General features: G+C 33.4%; 3 protein-coding genes across 6 annotated transcripts in view; 2 read left to right on the top strand and 1 right to left on the bottom strand.

Moving 5' to 3' along the window:
• Positions 1 to 8,031, top strand: part of LOC132793501 (homeodomain-interacting protein kinase 2) — a 55,829-nt gene extending 47,798 nt beyond the window's left edge. For both annotated transcript variants that reach the window (XM_060803456.1, XM_060803457.1), the window contains one exon: positions 35 to 8,031. The gene's annotated coding sequence lies outside the window, so the exon portion shown is untranslated. The remainder of the gene's footprint in view (positions 1 to 34) is intronic.
• Positions 8,032 to 9,947: 1,916 nt separating this feature from the next.
• On the top strand, positions 9,948 to 11,442 carry LOC132792686 (probable protein phosphatase 2C T23F11.1). 3 transcript variants are annotated; one of them, XM_060802135.1, is made up of 3 exons: positions 9,948 to 10,077; positions 10,165 to 11,136; positions 11,192 to 11,442. In XM_060802135.1, exons 2-3 carry the CDS (start codon positions 10,180 to 10,182, stop codon positions 11,243 to 11,245), a joined length of 1,011 nt encoding a protein of 336 aa, XP_060658118.1. In that variant the 5' UTR covers positions 9,948 to 10,077; positions 10,165 to 10,179; the 3' UTR covers positions 11,246 to 11,442. The 3 variants fall into 3 exon arrangements, with proteins under 3 accessions (XP_060658118.1, XP_060658116.1, XP_060658117.1); XM_060802133.1 differs by having other exon boundaries at positions 9,951 to 10,077; positions 10,127 to 11,136; XM_060802134.1 differs by having other exon boundaries at positions 9,960 to 10,077; positions 10,162 to 11,136.
• An 836-nt stretch (positions 11,443 to 12,278) lies between these two features.
• Positions 12,279 to 23,525, bottom strand: LOC132792287 (zinc finger protein ZFP2). Its single transcript, XM_060801581.1, has 3 exons — positions 22,964 to 23,525; positions 15,413 to 15,844; positions 12,279 to 14,349 (listed from the first exon to the last, which is right to left on the bottom strand). Exons 2-3 carry the CDS (start codon positions 15,829 to 15,831, stop codon positions 13,488 to 13,490), a joined length of 1,281 nt encoding a protein of 426 aa, XP_060657564.1. The 5' UTR covers positions 15,832 to 15,844; positions 22,964 to 23,525; the 3' UTR covers positions 12,279 to 13,487.
• Positions 23,526 to 24,640: the final 1,115 nt, after the last annotated feature.

Here is a 24,640-nt window from a genome sequence, read left to right as displayed (position 1 = left end):
TCAAGGTTTTCTTTTTTTCCGATGTTCTCTTTAGATCTTTTATGGCCTCGGCTGATGGTGGCGACGACGACAATCCCAACACAACGGAGCAGGAGCAGGAACAGTTGCAACAGCTGCAGTTAACGCAGTGTTGGTGGTTTATGATGCTCATGCAACAGAGCATCATACACAGTAACAACAACAACAACAATAGTAGTGGAAGCAGCAGCAACAACATGTTGCTGGAAGCAGCCGCTGCACGAACAACATCAACTTCCGGCAGCAGCAGCAATCGCAGTCAAAGTCAAAGTCGTCGCAAACGTTAGGCAACAAAACTCTTCTCGCAACCCGCTTGCCAGCAAAAGTTTATCTTTTTTTTTTAATTTCGTCAATCCACAAGAAGATTGTCGATTATATTCGATAATTCGATGCATCGAATTACATAAATTGTAAACAAACATTTTTAATTAATTTAAATTTCAAGCATTTTGTACACGCAGTTTGGAGTGTAAAGTGCATAAACAACAATAATAACAACACACACACATATGTAATTACTACATACAAATATAAGCAACAACAACAACACAACACACACTCGGACCTTGCAACAAGCAAAGGGAAACTCAGAAGAACACTTTCTATACACATTACTCGTATGGATTTTCGAAAATAACAAAAAAAACCTAAAGCGTTTCATTATGTGTGTTGTATATTTTTTATTAGAACGTCTAAGTACATGCATACTTATAGATTATACGGATATATATATAAAGATATATATGATTACAATATAGAGTACTACAAGCCTACATATTAATGTACAACCTAATCCTAATACAACTACAACTACAACTAATCTAATACTACACATAAATAATGCAACAAATTATATGATTAATGCAACATGTTTCTGTACAAATAACACAACAAGAAGTAATGCAAACAGTAACATTAACAAAACAAAAACACCAACAAATACTTAGTGCAAAAAGCATAGAACTTTTTTTAGACTCTTTTTAGCAAGTACCTCATAAAAAACAAAACAAAACAAAACGAAAAAGAAAAAAAATCGAAAACACGAAGCAGCAACAACAAAAGAAGAAAACAAACAAATAATGTTATGCAAATTGCCTTTTACAACAAACAATATTGTATATTAAAGAATAAATAATAAATAACTTAGTGAGATAATCAATGATATGATACCGCAAAAACCTTACTAGCAATCAAAGCATACATTACATAAATATATATATATATATTATATAAAGAATAACAATATTTGTAGCGATAAACCGTAGCGATATATCTGATAAACAACTGATAACTGAACATTGCGATATATTATAGCTAATAATACAATATACATAGATACTTGTTTTTTTTTTTAACATACATATATATCAAAACCAGCCACACACACATACGCACTCTCATAGATCTGAACTCCTCCCCCACCCCCTCAAAAAACGAAATAGAAGAAACATGTAAGAATGAAAGAAAAATTAGATGCATTGTAATTTAGTAATAACTAACTATTAAAATAATTAATGGATTTTAAAATGTCAGGTCAAGCGAATTACTTAGAAAAACACATAAAACAATTCGATGTTAACTTAATCGTCGCTTTGTGGTTTAATTTCTGTATTCATATCCCTAACAGACTCTGCGTTTAAGTAAAAATGAAAAAAGGAAATCACAAGAATTATGAGAATGTTCACTAAAAAGTACAAAAATGGCAAGCAATCTAGCAAATAATTGAAAGAGTTATAGGCTTTTAAAAGTGTTTCTAATTTCTAATCAATAGTTTAATTTTCTCTGTATGTGTGTGCGTTTATATTTTGTTTCGTCTGTTTTTTTTTTAAACACTTCTAAACGCAGAGATTTTATTTTATACTTTGTGTATATAGTGCATAAACCCTTGCTTATTACTATTATGATTATGATTACGACTATTATATATATATAGCGATATATGCTACACATACAATACATATTTAATGATATACTACTATCTACCTATATATATATATCTATACATATTGCATAATGTTCTTGTTAATTAGGTTTCTTAAAGTATTTTGTAGTTAGTCGTAAAACTTTGTCTCTAATTCTCCACATTTTTTCCCCGTCATGTCAAGTCTTTGTAAACCTTTTTTTTTTTGTTAGTGTTTAGAATTGTGGGCACTTCCTATTATGATGATACTAAAAAACAATCTAATCGATAAACGAAAATCCCAAAAATACACACACACACACGTTTCAATGTACCAGTTTGTATGGTGAACAAAAGATCCGTTTTATTATTATTGTAATTAAATAATATATGTATAACGCATGAATATGAATATGATAATTAATCAGCTGTGCACGAAACAAGAAGAAATCTTATATATATATACAACTATATTGCAAAAACAAAAGCAAAACAAAACAGATCTATTTGAAAGTCTAGCATATAATTATTGTGATGTAGTTTTTAAAAATCGATGCAAATACAAATTGAAAGTGTCGGAATTTTTGTCCTTGTCGTAAATTAGCCAGTAACGAAATTAACAAAACAACAAAACGATAAAAAAAAAAACAAAACCAACAAATTACAAATTATAATTACAATTACAAACTACAAATTAATTATATGTATAATGTGTAATCGATACCGCTTATAATGCGGCTCATATATATATGTAATTGTATATGTACTAAATATAAACAAACAAAAATTAATATATGTTAACTATTTAGTACACAAAACAAAATGACTAAACAAAAAACAAAAAGGCAAACCAACAATTTTATTTCATTTATTGTATACTTTTCTTTGAAATCGTTTCAATTTTTTTTAAAACCTTTTGTCGTAGAGAATAAATAACGAAAGCGTGTTTAATTAGCAGCTAACTAGGCAGTAAATAAGAAACGTTAGTGTTGTGACTATACGAATAATCGTACATACATATATATACATATATATTACGCGATAACGATCTAGCTATAGATATGATATGGGTATATACACATAAATATATAGAATACAAATTTCTGTTTTAGCAGCTGTTAAGGTGAAGTCCAAATAAGCAGCTGCTACAAATTTTATTTGCTTGCTCTTTTGTTTAATTTCACGTCTTTTATAGTTTTTATTGTTGGTTATTATAGGTGTGTGTTTTTTATAGAAATTTTATGGACCATTAACCACAACAACAACAAAATGAAATAAGGAAACTTGAAGCGATAAAAACATATGTCGTAAATCTAAGCGTTTGATGTAAAAGCGAACTTGTCGTTTATTTGATTGTTTTCCTTTTATAAATATACACATAAAGTATACACTACTATTAATTAACTAAAGTATATTATATATATATATGATTAACTGATCAAGTTTAACGATAATAAACTTCAATTTCTACTCAATGTTTTAGAGAAGCAAACAAAAACGGAAAACAGAAAAAAAAACAAAAAATCGAGAACGCTTTAAATGTAACAAAAACGAAACGTTAATAGACTTAAACAAAAAGAAAGGAAGAAAAGAAAAAATGGAAATAAATAACATTCACTAACTAAACTTAAATACACACATACAGACACAGACATATACATATACATGCATACATATATATCGTTTGTATTTAAGAGACAAAAATTACATTTTAAAAATCAACAATGTTTTAACTGTGTAGCCTTAAAATCAATTTACAAAAAAATGGAAAAAGAAAACTTATCTATGTATAATAATACCAACTATATAATCTATTATCGAAAACACTTAAAATCTAAAACGATATGGATATAGATCTGATTTGAGCAGATCAATCGTACAATATTTTGCAATGTATTAAATAGTTGATTTGCCTTTTACTTTTTAATTATTTTTTGACACTTGCAATTTTACTTTGTATTCTAAACACACACACACAAAAACAGATGCACCTTTTTTTATATTGTATACCATATAAACATAGCCACAATACATGCATAACTTACTATTATCATAAACACAATTATAATATATATATTTACTTATGTCCTCAACAAAACCCAAAACCATAAATACATATATCTATTATTATCGAAAGCATAAATCTTTTGGTTTTTTCTTATCATTTTTTTTTTCATTTTTGTAGTCATGAAAGAAGCTAATCAAAAGTTTGAACAAAATCAACAAGAACAACAACAAGATGATGAAGAACAAATACAACATATATCCCACCAAATTAATTTTAAAACAAATAAATAGGGGCAAATAATTAAATAATAATATACTATTATATATATTTATCAAACGAATATTGTGCAATATTAGTGTATGAAATATGATTATTATTACTATGGATTTTCCCCCCAGTCTTTTCCTTTGACTTATCGAGGCTCTAGCTGCAGCTAAATACAGACATTTAATTATTTAGTTAATGGTAAATCAGGTTTCTGTAGTTGCCAATAGATTGTTAATTGATCATTTCCAAAAAAGAAAGAAAAAGAAATCCCAGCACTCTCCAAAAACAAATCCGAGACGGATACAATCCTGAAAGTATGCTATGCTAAAATCAAATTTGGATCGATTATAATATAAGTTGTTTGACCAATTCAAAGACGAACAATTAATGAGCTTTTATAAATAATTTGTGTCGCTTTTGAATGTGTTTCATACGCAAGTTATGTGCATTTATCAAGCAATGAGATTAACCACAACAGCAACAACAAAAAACAACCAACAACAACAAATACCAATAATAATTTATTAAGTAAATGCCACGTATAAGTAAAAAATAATTACGAGTAGTTAGTGTTTAAAAAAACAACAACAAAAAACCAAAGTGAAACACAACACACAAAAAATATAAAAATTTCTGGATTCGTCGTATAATGAAATGCATGGATCGAAGCGATTATAAACAATTGACGCTGACAAACAAGATTGATAAGAACCCGTCCATAATTAGATTTTGTTCGTTTAACAACAACCACAAAATAAAAACAAAAACGAAAAAAATAAAAATAAAATATATGAAATAAAGGGATAAACTGGAAATGTAAAATTCCAGAATTCGATGCAGCTCTCTAGACACTTAGATAATACTTAGTCGACGGGTAAATTGATTAGAATAAATTAAATATAATGGTTATACACATTAAAAACAAATATATACATACATACATATTATAGAAGCTCTCTCTCTCTTCGTGTTTCTTTTGACTTCAATTCCACTTAACTAGCTGAAAATAACAAAAAAGAAAAATACTTGAAATTGTGGTTCGGATTGATATTAGATCTTTTAAATAACTAACAACAAAATTATGAATTCTAAGTACGATATATTTATACATATACACAAAGAAAGAAAGCAAAATACAAATACATATTGAACGAAACAAGAAGAAACAACAAAAAAAAAGGTAAAATTTATAAACATAAATATATACACTATATTTTATTAAATACAAAATATTTCGAAAAGATTAAACATAACCAAAAGATAAAATGTTGATGTGTGAAATTTATAAGACTAGCATATTTCCTACCTAACAATATACGTTATAATGAGATATATATATACAAAATACAAAATACAAAATATGATAACTAATATGATAATGAGCAGCTAGAGCTGAAATCATACGCATTCTCACGATTATAAACTAAGATTAAAAAACCGATATTGAATTTAAACAAAAGCGTCTAACAAATTGATCGTACCTTTTTTGCTGATTTAAATGGAAAGATAATGTAGCACACATACACTTAGATATATGTATGTGTACGTCATTCAAACAAATATGTATTACACACATATATATTTACGAGTCATAGTCAAGTAACAAACAAACAAAATGCAAATAGATGATGGCACTTTAATGGGATTTGCTTTTTATATACGAATGTGTATGTGTGTGTGCGTGTGTGTGAGTGCGTATGTATTTTATATAGTATTAGTGTCGTCTTGCGCAGTTACAACTAAACGAAAACAAATTGAAATGAATTTAAATATTGTATTTTTATATGCGAACTCAAATCGATTAACAATAGCCAATAGATCGTAGTTAAGGAAAGGAACTCCTCCTTATATAGCAGGCATTCTATTATTATGATAATTATATATGTATAATCGAGGAATCTTAAGAAAATAATACCAAAGACAGATAATCAAAGCGCGCACATAAGTATTTAGTGTTAGGATAACCGATATTTGATAACGGATAACGATCTTTCTTTGGGCACCAAGTCATATATGTATTGAATACCTACCACATCATAGAATACCTTTATCATCATCCATATTGTGTGTACTATCTATACGGATCTGTGTATCTCTCTTTTTAGCATAAGATACAAGATGTTAATCCTAAAACGGAACGAGTTTCGAGAGTTAGAATTTAGCTTTTAGCTGCTTGGGTTAGACAACGAATTACCGGGCAAAGATCGGGGCGAAAAACGATTGAACTTGTACATTCCCTTGAGCCTCAACCCCTCCGCCTAATTAATAAATAATTTCGATCACCAACGATGCTGATTGGCGATCCTTAAAGATACTTATGTGTAGACTTAGTTGTTGGATCGTCATCAGCAAAAAACCCCTTAAAACATACATATGAAATGAAGAGATTTTTTGTGCCGTGTTATACCTAATCACACACTAAACCAACTTAACTAACGTAAATGTTTAACAAATTAACATTTTTTTGTATCTATCAATGTGTACTGAATGTTTTTACTTGGTGTCCTTTTTAATGCGAGCAAAAAGCGAGAGAGTCTTAATCTAATCTAAAGAAAAAACGATTAACGAAATACTTAATATATCAAAAACCAAGCACACCGATACATTTAGCATTGTACATGATATGGATATGGAATATGAATATGAATAAGTAAAAAGTATGTTTATGTATGTACTACTAACCAAAGAGTTATACCTAAACTTATCCAGATAATATGCGTACCTTTTTAAGCAACTAATTCAATGTTAAAACAAAAAAACAATTGTGAAATCTTTGATAGCAAAACGAAATGATAATTAATTAAATACAATATATAGAGAGTACTTACGATTACGATTACGATTATACGAATTGGGAGTACACCGTCTCAAGACCAAACAAATTGTAACACAATGAGCCGCAAAATATTTGTATTAATGAATCTATTCCCCCCAAAAACCCTTTAACTGTTCCCATACCCCAACCTGAACCCCGAATACAGACCTATAACAATCGAGTTCCGATTTCAAAGCTAACGTTAACGATAATCTAATGGTAAAAAAGGTAAAAACTAAATGGTAAACCTTAAACGCGTTTAGATAATTGATAATATGATTAAGAACTTTTGACTTTTATGGCTGTTTAGAGATTTTATAATACATATACTAATTATATATATATACGAATACAAACATTTTTCGTAAATTCTTTATTTACATTCATACTCACACACACACACACACACACACACACATTCTCATTGTCATATTCTCATCTTTGACACATAGAAAAATACGTTTTTTGTGCTCCGTAATTCGATTCGAAGAAACAGACCGAATCTTTACGGTGCAGTCCTCAAAAACTCACATCAAATCTTACACTATATGTAACTGGTTTTCGGCAAATACAAAAACTCTGGCATGATAAACCCTCCGCTCCAATACGATCCTTCTCTATGGCAGATCGAGAGCGTTTTTTTGTAGCGATTAGAGAACAAAAATTCAAAAAGAAAAAGAAAAAAGAAAACAAACGAAAATTGTGAAATTTAGTGTCTTTACACTTTAAAGAGTATATACAAAAGAAAAAGAGAATAAAATGGAAAACTTAACTAAGTATAATTGAATGTAGACGGCGCAAAATGCCAATATTCGTATAAGCATAACTAACACACTCACACACACACACATACGTACACATAGTAAAGTGAAACAAGTACATATACACTCACAATTACACCAATTCGAATGCGCGAATAAATGAATCAAAGAAGAAGACGCATACAAAATTTAATGATACTCGTACATATGCCTAAAAGGATAAACGTGTAGTAATCTACGACAACAACAACAACAACAACAACCACAAAAAACAAAAACATTACAAAATAAATGTCTATATATTATGTATATGGAAAATATAAAAATACAAAAACCAAAACATATAAAACAAACTAAAAAAAAAAAAAAATAAAAAAAAAAAAACAGAAATATAAAACAAAATTATAAAAGCATAAACGAAATGTCTTTTTTATTTTAAAGGGTTTAAAAATTGAGGGTTTGTAAAAATTTAAAGCATTTGAAAACTTCTCCGAATACAAAATTATAAAAGCATAAATGAAATATCTTTGTTACTTTGCACTATGTTGAATTTGACCCGTTTTCGTGGCCAAAACTCATTTTTCGCAAGTATTCAAAATTCCGTTTTTTTAATGTTACCATGTTAAGAAATGATCAAATCGCGATATTGTATACCTAAAATGTTAACTTAACAGTTTAATGTTAAAATAACAGCTGTTAAAGTTAGCTGTTGTAAGCGGACACCACGTGCAGTGTTAAATGTTAAATTTGCGGTGCAATTTCAAATTGGCATATCTTCCACAAAAAATCATTAAATAATAAAATTCAAAAGGAATATTACTTCTTCAAGTTATTACTATGTGTTGATACTAATATGTTGCGTGTTTTGTTCGCATTTTTCTAACAATTTGTATATTTAGTAAGTGTTCTTCCCTTGTCACTTTTCGAAAGAAAGTTGAACTTTCCAAAAGGTTTTAACTAAAATGTTCAAATTTGTTCAGTGAGTGTCCATATACATGTTGTAGATCTGTCAATTCTGAATTCATAATATGTAAGCTCATTATGCGTTTTTTGCGGTTTTTTGCGTAATTTGAATTATTAGTGAGCAACATTTTGATCAGAATTGCAGAACTGCTAGAAGTGTGGCGTAAGCAAGAAGCTTTTGCGAGAAACAAAATGCCATATACACTGTCATAACTTGTTGATCTTGCTGTCCTATTAAGATTACTTGCGTTAAACCCTGAAAAAACCGTCACTTTTCGCAAAATGATAAACAAGCCCTTGGTCAAGCCTTTGCGATTTTTTTTTTCTTGAATAATTTCCATATTTTGTATCCGATCTGGACCAAATTTGCAGGACGCATTTGAAATAGGACATTCATCCTGAGTTCCAAAATTGGTCGCTAACTTAAAAATTGCTTTAGATATTCGCTTTTTTTCGATTTCTGTGGGCGTTGACACGCCCACTTTTTTAAAATACCTTTCTACAGTAATAACCTTCATTATACAAGAAACCTGCATTCAAAAATCTTGTTAATTTCAAAAATTTTAATTTTGGCCACAAAAACGGGTCAAATTCAACATAGTGCTTTGGGGGCTTGAAGATGAAGGATTCGTAGAATATTGATAAGTACTTAATTTTTTACAAATTAAAGAGCAAGAGTAGTGTATATGAAATTTCGGTGTTTCAAACTTAAACAGATAAGCTAAGTGATCAAAGAAACCATGTAGAATATGTATGAAATAATTAGAACTATTTTCACACACTTGCATTTTTGTAGCATACTTTTCAGGGCTGCAATAATTTTAAGGGTAATTTGCTGAAGAAATATAAATATCATAAAACTCGATTAGGTTGCCATATCGATAACACAAAATTGGTCAGAGAATATAATAAATTTAAAGAAAATGCATTACAAATATAAATTCATATATTTCACAAATGTTTTAGATTTTATTAAACTCGGCTTTTTACAATTTTATAGCATACTTTTCAGGGCAGATGTAGGAATGTTTAGTAAAATAAAATAATTAAAATGAATAAATTCAATAGACTTTGTAGAATTTGTTAAATGCTTCCGTTTTTAATTTTCTTTACATTTTATGAGCTTCAAATAAATCCATTTATTTGTATTAGAGCACAGTTTCTCAAATGACTAAAAAATGTTGTTTTAACATACATAAACGAGGGAACAAATTTAATATAAGTAGACGCTGTGAGTTCAATCTGTTTAGCTATAAATCATTTTTATTCCCCTAGCTCTCAAGCCAGTAAAGAAAGTAAGCAAAGTATTTAGAAATTTTGTGATAAACGTTTATTTGACCAAAAGGTAAGTGAAAGAGATTGTCAGAAAGTGCTTCAACTATCGTCTGATGTAGGACATTGGATCGCCTTTGATCGAATGACTTTCCAGCAGTTATTTAAGTTGATCATGGGCCAATCACTCTCGGAACCAATCACTACAAAGGACACAGCACGCTGTGCCAATGCCTCCTTCCTCGTGGGCAGCAGCTGTATGCAAGGCTGGCGCGTTGAAATGGAGGATGCACACACTCACATACTCTCGTTGCCCGATGATCCTCCAGCGGCATTCTTTGGCGTCTACGATGGCCATGGCGGAGCAGCTGTCTCGAAGTTTGCAGGCAAACATTTACACAAGTTTATCACCAATCGACCCGAGTACTTTGGCAGCTCCATTGAGCTGGCCATGAAGCGTGCCTTTCTCGACTTTGATCGCGAGATGCTGCACAATGGCAGCTGGGGTGAACAGATGGCAGGATCTACGGCCAACGTGGTGCTCATCAAGGACCGACGACTCTATTGCGCCAATGCTGGAGACTCGCGAGCTATTGCCAGCGTGGGTGGTATGATGCGACAACTGTCTGTGGATCACAAGCCTGGCAATGAGTCGGAGATCAAGCGTATTGTGGCTGGCGGTGGACGAGTGGAGAACAATCGAGTCAATGGCAATTTGGCTTTGTCGCGTGCTTTGGGCGATTTCATGTACAAGCGCAATACAAATATGAAGCCAGAGGAGCAAATTGTCACTGCCGATCCGGATGTGTTGTGCTGTGACATCGCCGAGGATTGGGAGTTCGTTGTCCTCGCCTGCGATGGCATCTGGGATGTGATGAGCAGTCCTCAGGTGGCGGATTTTGTGCGTGAACGCATCGCTGGGGGCATGCAACCGGATCTCATCTGTGAGCAGCTCATGGACTTTTGCCTCGCACCCACTGCCTACAATTATGGCCTGGGAGGTGATAATATGACCGTCATCTTGGTCTGCTTCTTGCATGGAAAATCCTATGACGATTTGATACAGCGTTTGGGTGGCCCAAAGATTGCAAATTTCGAGACTCCCGTCGGTGATATTGGGCCTGATCTCAAGGTTTGTAATCACATTAATCTTGATCGAATCATTCTTTAAAGTTTCGTTGTTACAGAAAAAACCACTAAACACTCCCAATGTCAGCAAAAGCAATATGAAGCATGCTTGATTTTGATGTCTGTTCTTCTTTGTTTATATGTTTCTTAATTTTTTGGCATATTTTCTATTCATTGTCGTACATTCATATACTTTAACAATCTTATTTGGACAAATTTTAGCGCTGTAAGTATTCCAAATTTTATAGTCAGACATGAAGTTTATTGACTTCAAAACCATGGGAAATATACGTGTTGAATAGATCATTTATTTATTTATTGTGATATCTGTTTTGATATGAAATTAATTTTAAAATGTAATTAAAAGTGCTTTCAGATTTGCTTTTGAATTTATTAAGATTCAAACAATTGTTTTCGAATCTTAGCGAAAGTAAAATGTATATATATAAAAACGTATTTCGGTTTCTTGAATTGATCTCTTAAATATGATATATGCGTGAATTGTCACCTTTGATACTAGTTAAGTGAAAATAAACATATACGAAAAATTTCTTTGGCATTTCAATCAGAAATTTTCAAAAAACGCCGAATTCGTACGAAAATAAAACAACGATTTTATAAATGTTTTATAGTAAACAAGAAAAAATTCCTAAAATCAATATTAGCTCTAAAACTAACATAACATTTTCTTTTTTTCACTGCAAATAGTGACTGAGAATTATCCATATATTTTATATAAATTTCAAAGGTAATTAAAAGTGCTGCTACATAAGTGATTTTAAAAGATTTATCTAAAAAATTGGTTAACAGTGTATCAATCTGTGAATCAATTTTAAAGACAAGAAAAAAAAAACAAATATTTTCTATACAAAATTTTATTTTGAATGTTGGGTACTATATTAATTTTAAAGATAATTAAGAGCGCTCCATATAAATAAAACATTTTTTCCTAAATAAAGCAAGGTTTTAAGATGGAAAATTTCTGTGTCAATTAATAATTGATCAATCTAATAAAGTATCTGCAAAATTTTTGTTTAGTTTTCTGGGCAGCCACAAATTTTTATTAATTTGTTCATTGAATTTCTGTTAAATACTTTTATTTACCTTATTTTACAATTCCAGCATTTAAAAGATAAGTCGTTGTTATTTTCAGGGATCGGTGGATCTCTCGTTTAATATTTTGAATAAATGTGCGATTCTATAATACATAATGTACTCTCTGTACATATATATATACGAGTATATCTATATAAGTATCTGTATATTGAATATCTTTGGTCTGTTTAGCTGTAGGTGTCGTTGAGTATACAAAATGCAGTGAGTTTCTACAAACAACGCAAGAAAGAACAAAAATGAAAAGAAAAAACAAACAAAATGTAATAATATTAAGAGCTACAAAAATGTACAAAATAATAGATAGAGATATGTCAAATGTACAAAAAATATATATGCACTATATATAGGTATAAATAAGTATATATAATTAAGTATGTGTGTGGCTAATTAGTGTTATAGTTATGACAATTCGTATTGCACCACATGCGGCCGTAATGTGCTTAAAATAACGCCGACACTTGCACAGAGGGGGAGGATTCCCCTTTCACCTTGCCACTGCCCCCGAAACAGAGATTGTGGTGACAGAGGCAGAGGCAGAGGGGAAGGTGCAATGCTGCCGGGTTTAAAGATAAAGAAAGACTAGAGATTCGCTCGTTGGACTTCCGTGCTGTGAAGCAGGAAATTGTCGCAATTTGTCTTAAAAACAAAGAAATCATTATAACGTAAAGATATTTGGTAAGTAATATAAATATGTATGTATCTATATATGTATGTAAGATGTAAGAGTATGTGTATTATATGTTATATTCTAATATCTGTGATGATCACTGGGGATCCGTCGTCTGGTTGTATAAAATCCATATTCGCATAGAGTATATATAAGTATATATGTTTTTGGTTTTGTTTTAGTTTTGTTTTTGGTTTTCTTGTGGTTTTAAGTAGTGCTAAAAAAATACTGGTAACATTTTTTGCAAGTCTCTAAATCCTCGTTACAACTAAGCGCAGATCGTGCTGCTTCCCTCGATCGATATTCAGATTATTATTTTTTTTTTTGTTTTTTGTTTTTATTTCTGTTGGAATCGTCTACTACTCTCTATAATGGTACTTTAGCTCTTTTCTCATATTTATCACATATTTGTTTACTACAGTAAGCTCCTAAAATCGAATGCAAAATGGGTTTTACTTTTGTTTTCTGCTTTTTTTTTGGTGTGGTTCCTCAATTAGTTCTCTCTCTCTCTCTCAAACAGTTTTTTTTTTGTCTTTTACAGTCAGACCGGGGCATTGATTTTCTTATGTAAGCTAGGCAACCATGGCATAGTTGCCGGTCAGCTCGAATGGACTCGTCTTGGCCGAGTGTGTGAAATTGTTTTTGGGTGAAAAGTCAACTGGTTGCTCTTGATCCGTCTCCACATTGTTGGGCATTGTTGTAGCTGCTGTTGCAGGTGCTGTTGTGGCATGTGGAAAGTGCTGGTGATAGGGCAACGGCAGTGGCAGTGACAGCGGCAACAAATGTTCTTGGTACACCGCACTCGGATGTTGCAACACAGTTGGTTGCAACACCGCATTGCGCTTGAAGCTCTCGTAGATGCCAAAGGAATCGGTGTGAGTTCCGGGATAAGCATAAGCTAGAGCAGCTTGAGCTTTGGCCTGAGCTTGTCTGCGATCTTTTTCCTTCTGCAGCAACTTGTGTGCCAGCGTTGACTTTGCTGAATCTGGAGAAACAGATGATGTTGACTTTGCTGTCATTGTCTCTGCTGTGACTTCCAACTCCGTTTGCTGCTTGGCTGTGGCACGTGGCAACGATTCGCTGCGATTCTTCATGCAGGAGGATTCCTCATGCTTGTACAGATACGATTTCAAGGCAAAAGCTTTGCCGCAACGTGCACAGGTGTGAGGCTTCGTGTTCGAATGCGTCTGAATGTGAGCACGCAGATTTGATTTGTCCGCAAAGGCTTTGCTGCACACGTTGCACTTGAACGGCTTCTCTCCGGTGTGTGTGCGTATGTGTCCCTGCAGCAACCAGGGTCGGGAGAAACACTTGCCACAGTACTGACACTCGCAGCCCTGGTTGTGGGTGCGCACATGCATCGAATAAGCAGGCATCGACACATACACCTTTTCGCAGTACGGACAATGTCGCGCCTTCTTGTCCATAATTGACCTGCAAAGCAAGAGAATTTTGTATTAATAAAAGATATTTTGTACACTATAAAAAAGATATTGTATAATCAAGATTTTGGTCGAAGTAAAAATTATAATTATAAATTATAAATAAAAATTATAATCTAATCGTTGACAAAAAAAAACATTTTAAAGTCAGAAAACGCATCTTATATTCGAAAGCATTTGATAAAATACCAAGGTTCTTACCAATAAGAGAAAAAATCGGATAATTTTATGACAGTAGAGTGTGATCGACTGAGAGATATCCGCTTTATATTTTCAATAAAAGCAAAACATAGCGGTAATATTTTTAAGATATACAAAATTAAAATACTGAAAATATTAAAATCTACCAAGAGAGGTATTTGGTATGTTTGTATGTTATGTTATGTTATTATTCACAAAATATATTATAGAGCTCAAATATACTATACTAGACTATACTATACTATATATAAGATCTACCAAAAGCTGTAATTGGTATTTTAATATACTATATTCAAAATATACTAGGTCCCAAATATACTGTATTGTTAGCTCAACTACAGATATATGAAACTTTATTTAAATTTCGATTGGTTCTAGAGGATAGGTTATACACACTAAATCTAAATCTAGTATATTTGGACTCATTTTCAGAATTTGAAGATTTACAGATTATAATATTATATTTTTAAGATATATATAATAAATATACTAAAATATACAGAAATCTGTATTTGGTATATTGACATATCATAATCAAAGTATACACCATATTCCCAAATATACTGTATATTAATATACTTTATTCACAAAATATACCATAAAGTAAAAAATATACTATATTGTCAACGTAACTACAGCTAAATCAAAATTTATACGATTTCGATTGGTTCGAAAGGTAAGGTTACAAATCCTGAATCTGGTATTTTTGGTATTATTTTCAGAACTTGGAGTTTTTCAGTTTAATGCTCTTAGTTTTAAAATTCGATCTTATTTGAAGAACAACATTATTAAGATAAATATTCTCAAATTCAAAAACTACTCTCTATTTAAGACTAGAGCATAGTTTCTCTTACCTGTGGGTTTGTCTATGGCGCGCCAGATTGGAGGAGGTGGAATACTTTTTGCCGCACTCGGGACACGTGTGCTCATCATCCAACAGAATGGAACTGGAACTCGAGCTGGAGCTGCTGCTGTTCTGTGCCGGTGACTGCTCCTCGCTGCTGCTGTGAGATTGAGCACTGGATTGGCTGCTGGCGCAGGAATTGGTGTCGGAGATGGTGCAACGACGAACTTTTCGGCGATCAAACACCTTGTGGCTGTACGAATTGTATGTGGAGTCATCGTCGGAGGAGGCGTAGAAAGTGTTTGAGGGCAACATTTTGGCGTTTTTGGCTGCCGTGCTCAGCGGTCCAGCCGCCAGTGTAACATCGGCCAGCTGGGTGAGATTGTAGAGCTCCTCGGGTATGGGCGTGGCCTGCTGATCCTTGGTCATGTCGTCTGGGGGTCTGCAAGAAGAGAGAAACAAAGAATTTGCTACTTAGAATGACGTATGACAGCGAAAAGGTGAAGCAACCTGCTAAATGCGCAACAGATGCGTCATTAAAATTAACCAAAAATAACACACAAATCAAAAGATTATAAAAATATTTGCGCTATGTGGCAGACACAAAATTAATATGGTATTCAAACTAAAATGCATCGAGCATAATGCTGTTCATATTAAACTTGTAAATCGCAGACTTGTGTAGCGTATTTAGCTGTCGTTATGCTCGCTTTCGATTTGTGTTTTTATTTATGCGATATATTCATCAATTTTCTAATTAAGGACAAGCCAAGAGGCCAAACTACAGCACGCCAAAGTCGTCTGCATCATAGTCGTCACCTTGCTGACTGCTTGAGGTTGCCGCCTGCTACAAACACAAACACTAACACTAACACACGGGGCGTATGATTAACGTCAGCAAACAGCCGAAGCACCGGCATCAGCATCGAATGCGGCGGCACTCGCACTTGTTGGCTGCTTTTCTCGTTGGCGTTATTAGAAATAAATTCACGTCGAAATGCGCATAATTTGTGCATGTTGTCTTGGCATTGATTAATCTCACACGTAATTGCCATCACTAAGAATACAATCCCCTCTCACTCGTTCTGCCCTCGTCTCTGCCCTAAAATAACCACACAGGTGGATCGTCAGCTACTTTATAGTATAGTAAGTGCTAATCATATATTTCTGACAACTGAGAATATCTCCAGCTGCAGTTGCCCAACTGTTGGCAGATGAAAAACTATTGAGGAATGTGTTGAAAGATCTATTTATTATAGACAAGCTAAGTCAATAGAAAGCAGCTATCTAATAAAAGGATAAGAAATTGTTCTTTGTATGAAAGATCTATTTATTATAGAGAAGCTAAGTCAATAGTAAGCAGCTATCAAACAAAAGGATTACAAAATAATACCTTGTATGAAAGATCTATTTATTATAGACAAGCCAGCTATCAAATAAAAAGATTTCAAATTATACTTTGTACAAAAAATATATCTAAAAAGAGTGAAGACAATTTGACATACAGTTTTCATTCGTTTCAATAAGGATTTCAAATATTTATGAGGCATATGTATTATACAAAAAGTATGACGAGAAGCTGTATTTAATCCTAAAATCTTAATCTTAAAATGTAAATATAAATTTGTAATTTTAATGAAATATACAAAATAAACAAAAAAACTACTCCTAACTCATATATATACAAAATATACTAGAATATTTGCATATCTTTACAAATAAAAATTATTTCTTAACAGAGAAAAGCTAATTTCATATCAAAGGTTTCTTCAGTTATAATAAATTTTGCAAAATATTAAAATGAGAGCATCAAGACATTAATAATTACAAAATAATCTTTATGGCTCATCTAAACAATAAGTATTTTGAAAGGCAGTGAAATATTTTCTCTATAATGAAAACTCATTTGTAAATTGAATTATGTATATGCAGTTAAATATTTTCAACCCAATAGAAATCATATATTTAACAAAATGATCGAACTTTGTACTTTATACAAAAAAAATTCCTCTTAACAGGAAGATCAATTCAAATTAAAGTTTACATGGCTTATAATAAAATTGTAAAGCAATAAAATAAGAAGAAAGAGGCACATAAAACCCGAACATAAAATAATCTTTTCAGTTCTTCTACTTAAAAAGTATTTGGAAAGGCAATTAGATATGTTCTCAATCAAAGTGAACTCACTATACTATCCATGCTATAAATTATTTAGAAGTGAATAGAAATTATCTTTCTAAAATATTTCTTAAATCCATGAAGTTATCCTCAGTTACTAATTTGTACAATATCGAAATTATAATTAGGCATAAAAAAATATGAAATAATTTTTATAGCTCATCCAACCAAAAAGAGAGGTTTTTTTAAAAAATGCGAACTCACTCTTAAATTTAATTATATGCTCTAAAATATACATAAGTTTATAGAAAAAAAAAATAATATTTCTTGAACTCTTCATTTCATTTTAAATTGTGCATCGCTATAAATTTGTAATATATTGAAATTAGAGCAAGGCATAAATAAATATGAAATAATCTTTATAGCTGATCTAAACAAAAAGAGATATTTTCTCAATAAAAGCAAACTCATTCTTAAATTCGGAAATGTTTACTTTAAAATCAAGTTTCCACATAACAAGATTATATATATTGGCTTTTTTTGGGGCAGTTTCATTATGAAAACCGTAATCTAAGTGATCAGATGAGCCATTAAACTTTTCCAGGCAATCAAATTTTATATTTCCGATCTCACTTTTGTCTTGTTTATTATTGGTGTTGCTGATGTTGTTGTTGTGTTCTTCTTATTTTTCGTAATTGTCTAAATAATCGATTAATTCTTATTGCCACAACTGAGGCAGAGGCAGGGGCAACTACAGTGGCAACAGCGTGTGTGGGGGGCAAGTAAGCGTTGCGGAGGTCATGTGCGCAGTGTGCGGCAACGTTGCTGTTTCGCTTTTGTTTGTTTTCCTTTCTTCTGTGCGGGAAAAAAAGAATTCTCTTGAGGCCTGAGGCCAGCCGCGTGATTGCGTGGGCTGCTCCTTTCTCTCTATCTCTTTCTATCGTGGAGGGGCAACACAACACAGCATTTTTTTCGCCTAAACATGAGGCGCCCCTAGACTTTTGCAACCTGTTGAGTTTTGTCTGCGTTTTTGTTTTTAATAGTTGTGTTCTTGCGGTTGCCGAAAATGATGAAAATGAATTCATTTCGAAGAGTACATCAAAATGTTTGTGGTCATAAAACTCAACTGAATGGAACACCTAGAGAAAGATAGAGAGAGCGAGAGAAATGCAAAGAGAGGTAGCTAATTTTGTGGATATAGCAAAATCGGATCATAAATATCGTCTATGATGGATGCGAGTGGGAGCCGAAATCGCGCCAGACATATGTTTCTTCTATACGTATAATTTGTGTCTAAGCATTATTTATACTTATAACAAGCCCCTCAACCACCTGGCAAATGCGTACCTGTCTGTTCCACAGCAAAATCAGTATTCTATATAATATATAAGTTATATATACAAGATTTAAGCAGAAATTCGTGGGGTAGCACTTTTTTTTCTTGGCAATTTTCTTCGACTACTCAAAGCTGACAAGTGGGAAAATTGTGCCTGCATATGAGAGCAAAATTCAAATGTCTATGCAATATTTTCGATGTCAGGCAGCAGCAACGGCAAAGTCCGAAAAGTCGCATGTTTTTGTGACAGGCCGTTAATTAATTATTCGTTGGCCCGTGCCCGGCCCGTATCGCAGATCGGCAATCGCATGTGACATCTCAAAGAGCAGGAACCAACCAAAAAAAAAAAAATCGAGAAAGGAAAATGCTGCGAATCTTAATTGGTGCAGGCCTCCAACTGGCAGTCTCTTAGCTTGGGTAGAGGATGGGAGCAGGAGGGTGAAGGGGTGGGGTTGGGATCTCTGCAGCACATGTTGCTGCCTACAAATCGAATCACATTAATTTGGTTAAAGCTGCTTAAATATGACTATGAGTGATGCATACAATTTGAGTCGAGTCTTTCTATATTATAATTTTGGTATACTTTGTAGTTTGATTTATTTAATTTTTAAATGGTTAAATATGTGCTAATGATTGTAATTTAAATAGTTGATGTCTACAAATGATTAATATTTTAATCAAATGCCTAAATTATAAAAGACAAAGAACAATAGAATATTTAAAGAAATTGTGTTGCGCATTTAAAGAGCTATTAATATTACCATTATTTTGTTTAATTTAATTATTTGTTTAATTTTTATATGCTAGTTTTTGTATATTATGATAATAATATTTAATTTTGAAGGTAAATGCTAAAGATTGTTACTACAAATAAGCTAAACACAATTTCAACATTTAAGAAGACAAAATACAATGAGAGAAAAGTCAAAGATCCGTTGAGCATCTTTTGAAATAGGTATTAATAATTGTTTAATTAGCCCGAAAGCCTTACTTATAAGGTATTATATTCGTTATATCAATAAAAATAATAATAATAATAATCATTGCTTAATTAATGTTAAATTTCTGGTTGATATTATATGTGCTAATATTTAATTGTCATTAAAATAGTTGTTGTTTAAATATAAATAGAGCACACTGGCGATAAACACCGAATATAATTCAGAGATTAAAAAGTCAAGAAACAATAAGAAATTTAACGGAATACAACTATTTTTTACGTATTTATTTCAGTGGATATTAAGACTTTCTAATTTATATTCAAAATTAATAATAATGCTTTCTTCTCTGAAAATAAATTTTAAAAAAGTTATTCGAAATAGATATACATTTTTTTCTTCTTCTCCGAAAAGAAAATGGTTAAGAAAATAGATAATGTGCATTCTAGATAAAAAAGAATTCTTCTTCGAAAACAAAGAGTTAATAAAAATATTCTAATATTCACCCATGGAATTACCAATGAAATTTTCCTCAAATATTTCAACACTTTTTGACCTCCCAGAGAGTTGACTAAATTGCATAAATAAACAGCTATGTTAATTATCGAAAAATGATCTCCAATTTTTTTTTACTTTTGAATTTATATTTCAATGTTTTTTAATAAAGTAAAATGCCACCTGAAGAGACTGAAAATATTGACTAGAAATACTCGTAGGTGACGCCTACATCTTGAAATTGAATTTTGGAATGAAAATGCAACAATTTTTTCCATTTCGTGTCGATTGCCAATCAATCAAGCAGTCAGTCAATCGAGCGCAAAACGAAAAAAGAGATTTAAAATGTTAGCTCTGCAAATTGTGCAGAACATTTGAGATGCAGTAATGAATTTATCAATTAAATAAATATTTAAATAATTATAAATACGCCACATGTGCTGTGTTCGAACTCGAAGTGAATCAATGCTGAATGTATATATATCGAATATATAGCAACTGACCCATCTGATCCGCATCCGTTGAGTGTGTGTTCCGAGTGCATTTTGTGTTGAACGCAACGCAATGGCACAATGGACATGAAAATGCTTTTTGTGTATATTTACGGTAGAAATCTGCGCAAAATAAGCCGAGAGCAGAACAGAGCAGAGCACCAAAGAAAGTTCAAAGTCCTGTTAATGTACACAAAGCACAGAAATGTTAATGGCTATGCCCGGTTGAGGTTGCCGAAGAGGGGGAAGGAGGTGCAAGGCGGAGGCGGTTGATGGAGGCAGAGGTTGGCCTTACCAACCAATGGCCGGTCGGTGGTGGCTGCTGCTCGGTTCGACTATTTATAAACCACAAAACAGCCCCAGGGGCAGCAGCCTAGAAAGAAGAGAGAGATAGGGAGATCGATGGCAGGCAGTGGAAATGTGCATAGTTTACATTTTAGTTCAAACTTGAAAATGCAAGATGGAGCAATAAACAAATGTTGATGCTGGCCACGGCGCCTGCAGTGCCGCAGTGCCGCAGTCGAGGGCAAGTGTCAATGCCACAAACAGGACTCCCTTTCCAATTGAATTGAATTGTTTGGATTCGATAATCTCCCTTTCTATCTCACTCACTCTCTCTCTCTCTTTGGATTGTTTATAGTATTGATGCCCTGCTCAATCGTCGCTGGACTCATTTGCAGTCGCATCGCAATGCATCGGAAGCATGTTTACGACAAGCACCAATTATAAACAATGTCGGGGACACACAAAGGATTTGCTCTACTATTTACATTAATCTGTAAACTCACATCGTCGTCACATCGTTTGGCTTCTGGGTTATGCACCTGTAACGGACACATTTTGTGCCTAATTATGAGCTGACATTGATCATAGTTACAGATACTCTATAGTCTATATATCTTATATTTTAGGTTGTCATATATTGTGCTATGCGTTCTACGCAGTTTCTTCGGCCACAACGACGCATTTTGCACGCTATATGTGACAAGAAATTTAAATGATTAGCCAGATATTTACATACTATATACTATATTTGCTCGTATTTATCGTATTCTAACTATTTACGCAACACAGTTCGAGAGGAAGTGAGATTGAAAAGTCGAAAACTGTCAACAGTTCTATATAATATACATACACTGAAAAAAAAGATCGTTTTCGAAAATCAAGAATATTCATTTCTTAAATAATAAAATAGTAAAATAAAAAATAGTACAAAAAAAAAGAAATATGTGAAATATAATGTAATATTCCTTGTAATCAGATTTGTGGTGTTGAAAGTATAAGACTTTTTTCTCTAAATAATAAGAACTTGATCTGATATCAAATGTTCTTGAAATCAAGATGTGTTTTTTAAGTTTAAAAAAAAAAAAATCTCAAGCACATAGACAAATCCTGATTTTGAACCATTTATTTTTTTCAGTGTACGCCAGTCGCAGTCTGAACTGTCGGTCGTAGGGCAGTCGGATGCGGAGATGATCATCCATCTGCTTGGCCGATCATTGCCAATGCAAACACATTTCTCACGTAAATGTCAAAATATCAAAGAAATAATAATATTAATTTAACAAGTGTGGCCCGCTACGATCTCTTCTTTCTGGGTCTGCGAGGCGATAATTTCGAAAAAATATAGAAGCAATCATATACAAACTTAGTAATACTCGGTAAAATTATGAAATTAATGTTGACCTAGGAAAAAAGTAAAGAAAATAGCATCTTTCGGTGAAATATCTAATTTTACTAAGAAAGTATGCTGACAATTAGTTTAAATGTGCTATTCGTTTATGTAAGTGTTTTGTCACCAAATTTAGTAGCTCTAACTTTTAATATTGTCTCTGAATCGGCCAAATATATATAGAGATCGTCAGCTAGTCAGACGAATAATGTCATAAATCATGGCAATAAAAACTTAGTTGTTGACGTAAAACAGATGAATGCTTTCAACCGTTGCAGACAACATTTTATGATACCCATTACAACACTATTTGCCGGGTATAATATTTGTACTCATCATCGTTCCGTTTTGCATTTATGGGATATAGGTAAATATGTAGTCGAAATATATATAGAAATGGGAGGGGAACGAGGCGAAGGGTTGCGTATTGGAACCATTGTGTAATGCCAAGTAAAAGTGGAAAGTCTAGCAGACCAAAGAGATACACTATATATTCACTATGATTACTCACCACTTAATGGATCAGGAAGCAAGTCCGTTGATTAACTGAAGCGTGGCTGTTTGGCGGTGTCGCTCCAGTTGGAAATGGAATTGGAATCGGATTTGGTTGCCAGTTGCCAGTTGCCTGTGGCCGGCACTCAGAATATAGGCTGATGATTCAGTCGATGCGGAATCAATAATATATCACCCGCACCCAACAAAATACAACACTACACCCCCGGAGCACCCCTCCCACTCGCAGTCCGATCAGAAAGTTCTTTTTTTTCTCTTTGCGATTTTCACGAATTTCACAATCACCGAAACGCAACGCGACAAGCGACAAGTGTTCGACGCGCGATCCCTTTAGTCAGTAATTGCTGTGAATGTGTGTTGATATGTGTGTGTACAGTATATCATCGATTGATGCTTCTTCTTATTCTTTTACTTCTTTGGTTGCTGCCCTGGCACGGGGATCGATGCGATGCGTGTGCTCTCGCTCTCTCGGTTAACCGAACGCAGCGAGATCTCAGAAAGAACTAAACTTTCTTTGCAATGCCACTTACAGTTTTTACATGTTGTGCGCGTCGAGGAGGTGACGATGCCCTCGACAACCGACAGCCGACAGCCGACGCCGACACACGACAGCCGACAGCCAAAAGAAAACCACGAAGAATACCAAAGCACGCAGTCCGACAGCTAGCAGCTGTTTACCGAGGATCGACCGAGCGAGAGAGAACGAGAGGGAGAGCAAGAGAGAGCGACCCATTGGAACAAGTGTGTGCGGTTTATAAATAAATTTACCGAGAAATAATGTTTTTATTATTCTCTCTCCCGCTGCCACTGTTCGTTGTTCTTCTTCTTCGCGCACATTTTCCAAAAGGGAAAACACGGAGAAGAAGGACCACAGCGCAGAATTTGTCTAACACAACGCCAAGTTGGCAGCCAGTGTCAAAAACCTCACAGAGTGCCACTGCAAATCTTTTATCCCCCATGCACTAGACCAAAAGAGAGAGAGCGCGCGAGAGAGTGGGGCTCTTAGAAGAGAGCGAGCGGGCAGATCGGCAGGGGTTGGCAGCATTTGCCGGTCGGTTTTTAGAGATTTCGTCGTCGTCGTCGTCGGTGACGCAGTCGCGCAATTTGGCATTTTGAAATAGCTGTTTGTACTTTTAGCGAACCCATCCAAAATAGACTCACGCGCTCACCTGACGACACCCCCTCCTCGCTCCCCCTTATTCTCCCGACTGCCATCGCCTTTGGCATCACGATCCCGGTTCCCTTCTGCTCAAAACGAACGGATTTAACACAGGTGTTGTCGGCAGCTCTCAACGTTTGACTTTTTCAAGCGTAATGAACTTGCCTCGATCAGTGAGGAGAGAAAAAGGGGAGAAGAAAAGGGAGAAAGACTATTGCATTTTTGGTGCTGATGTTATATCAAAGAGGGGAATGAGGCATGTCTCTTACGTACTCGCGCTATTCTATAATCTATATTCTATATGATTTATATCTCGTGCACTCGTCGTCGTCGTTGTTGTTGTTCTTGTCGCCTTGATTCTGTTCTGGTTCTAAGTGGATTTTGTTGTTGCCCAGAGATGCAGCAGACAAAGTTGAATTTCGTTAAGGTTTGATTAGCGATTACATAATTAAGTTAACTACAGTTCAAGTGAATTAACTCGCATTGAACTAAATATAGAAATCAGTTCCTAACTGT

This window comes from Drosophila nasuta, chromosome 3, assembly GCF_023558535.2.
Source record: "Drosophila nasuta strain 15112-1781.00 chromosome 3, ASM2355853v1, whole genome shotgun sequence".
Taxonomy (NCBI): domain Eukaryota; kingdom Metazoa; phylum Arthropoda; class Insecta; order Diptera; family Drosophilidae; genus Drosophila; species Drosophila nasuta.
The sequence above is the reverse complement of the archived record's forward strand: the minus strand, read 5'-3'. Positions and strand labels throughout refer to the sequence as shown.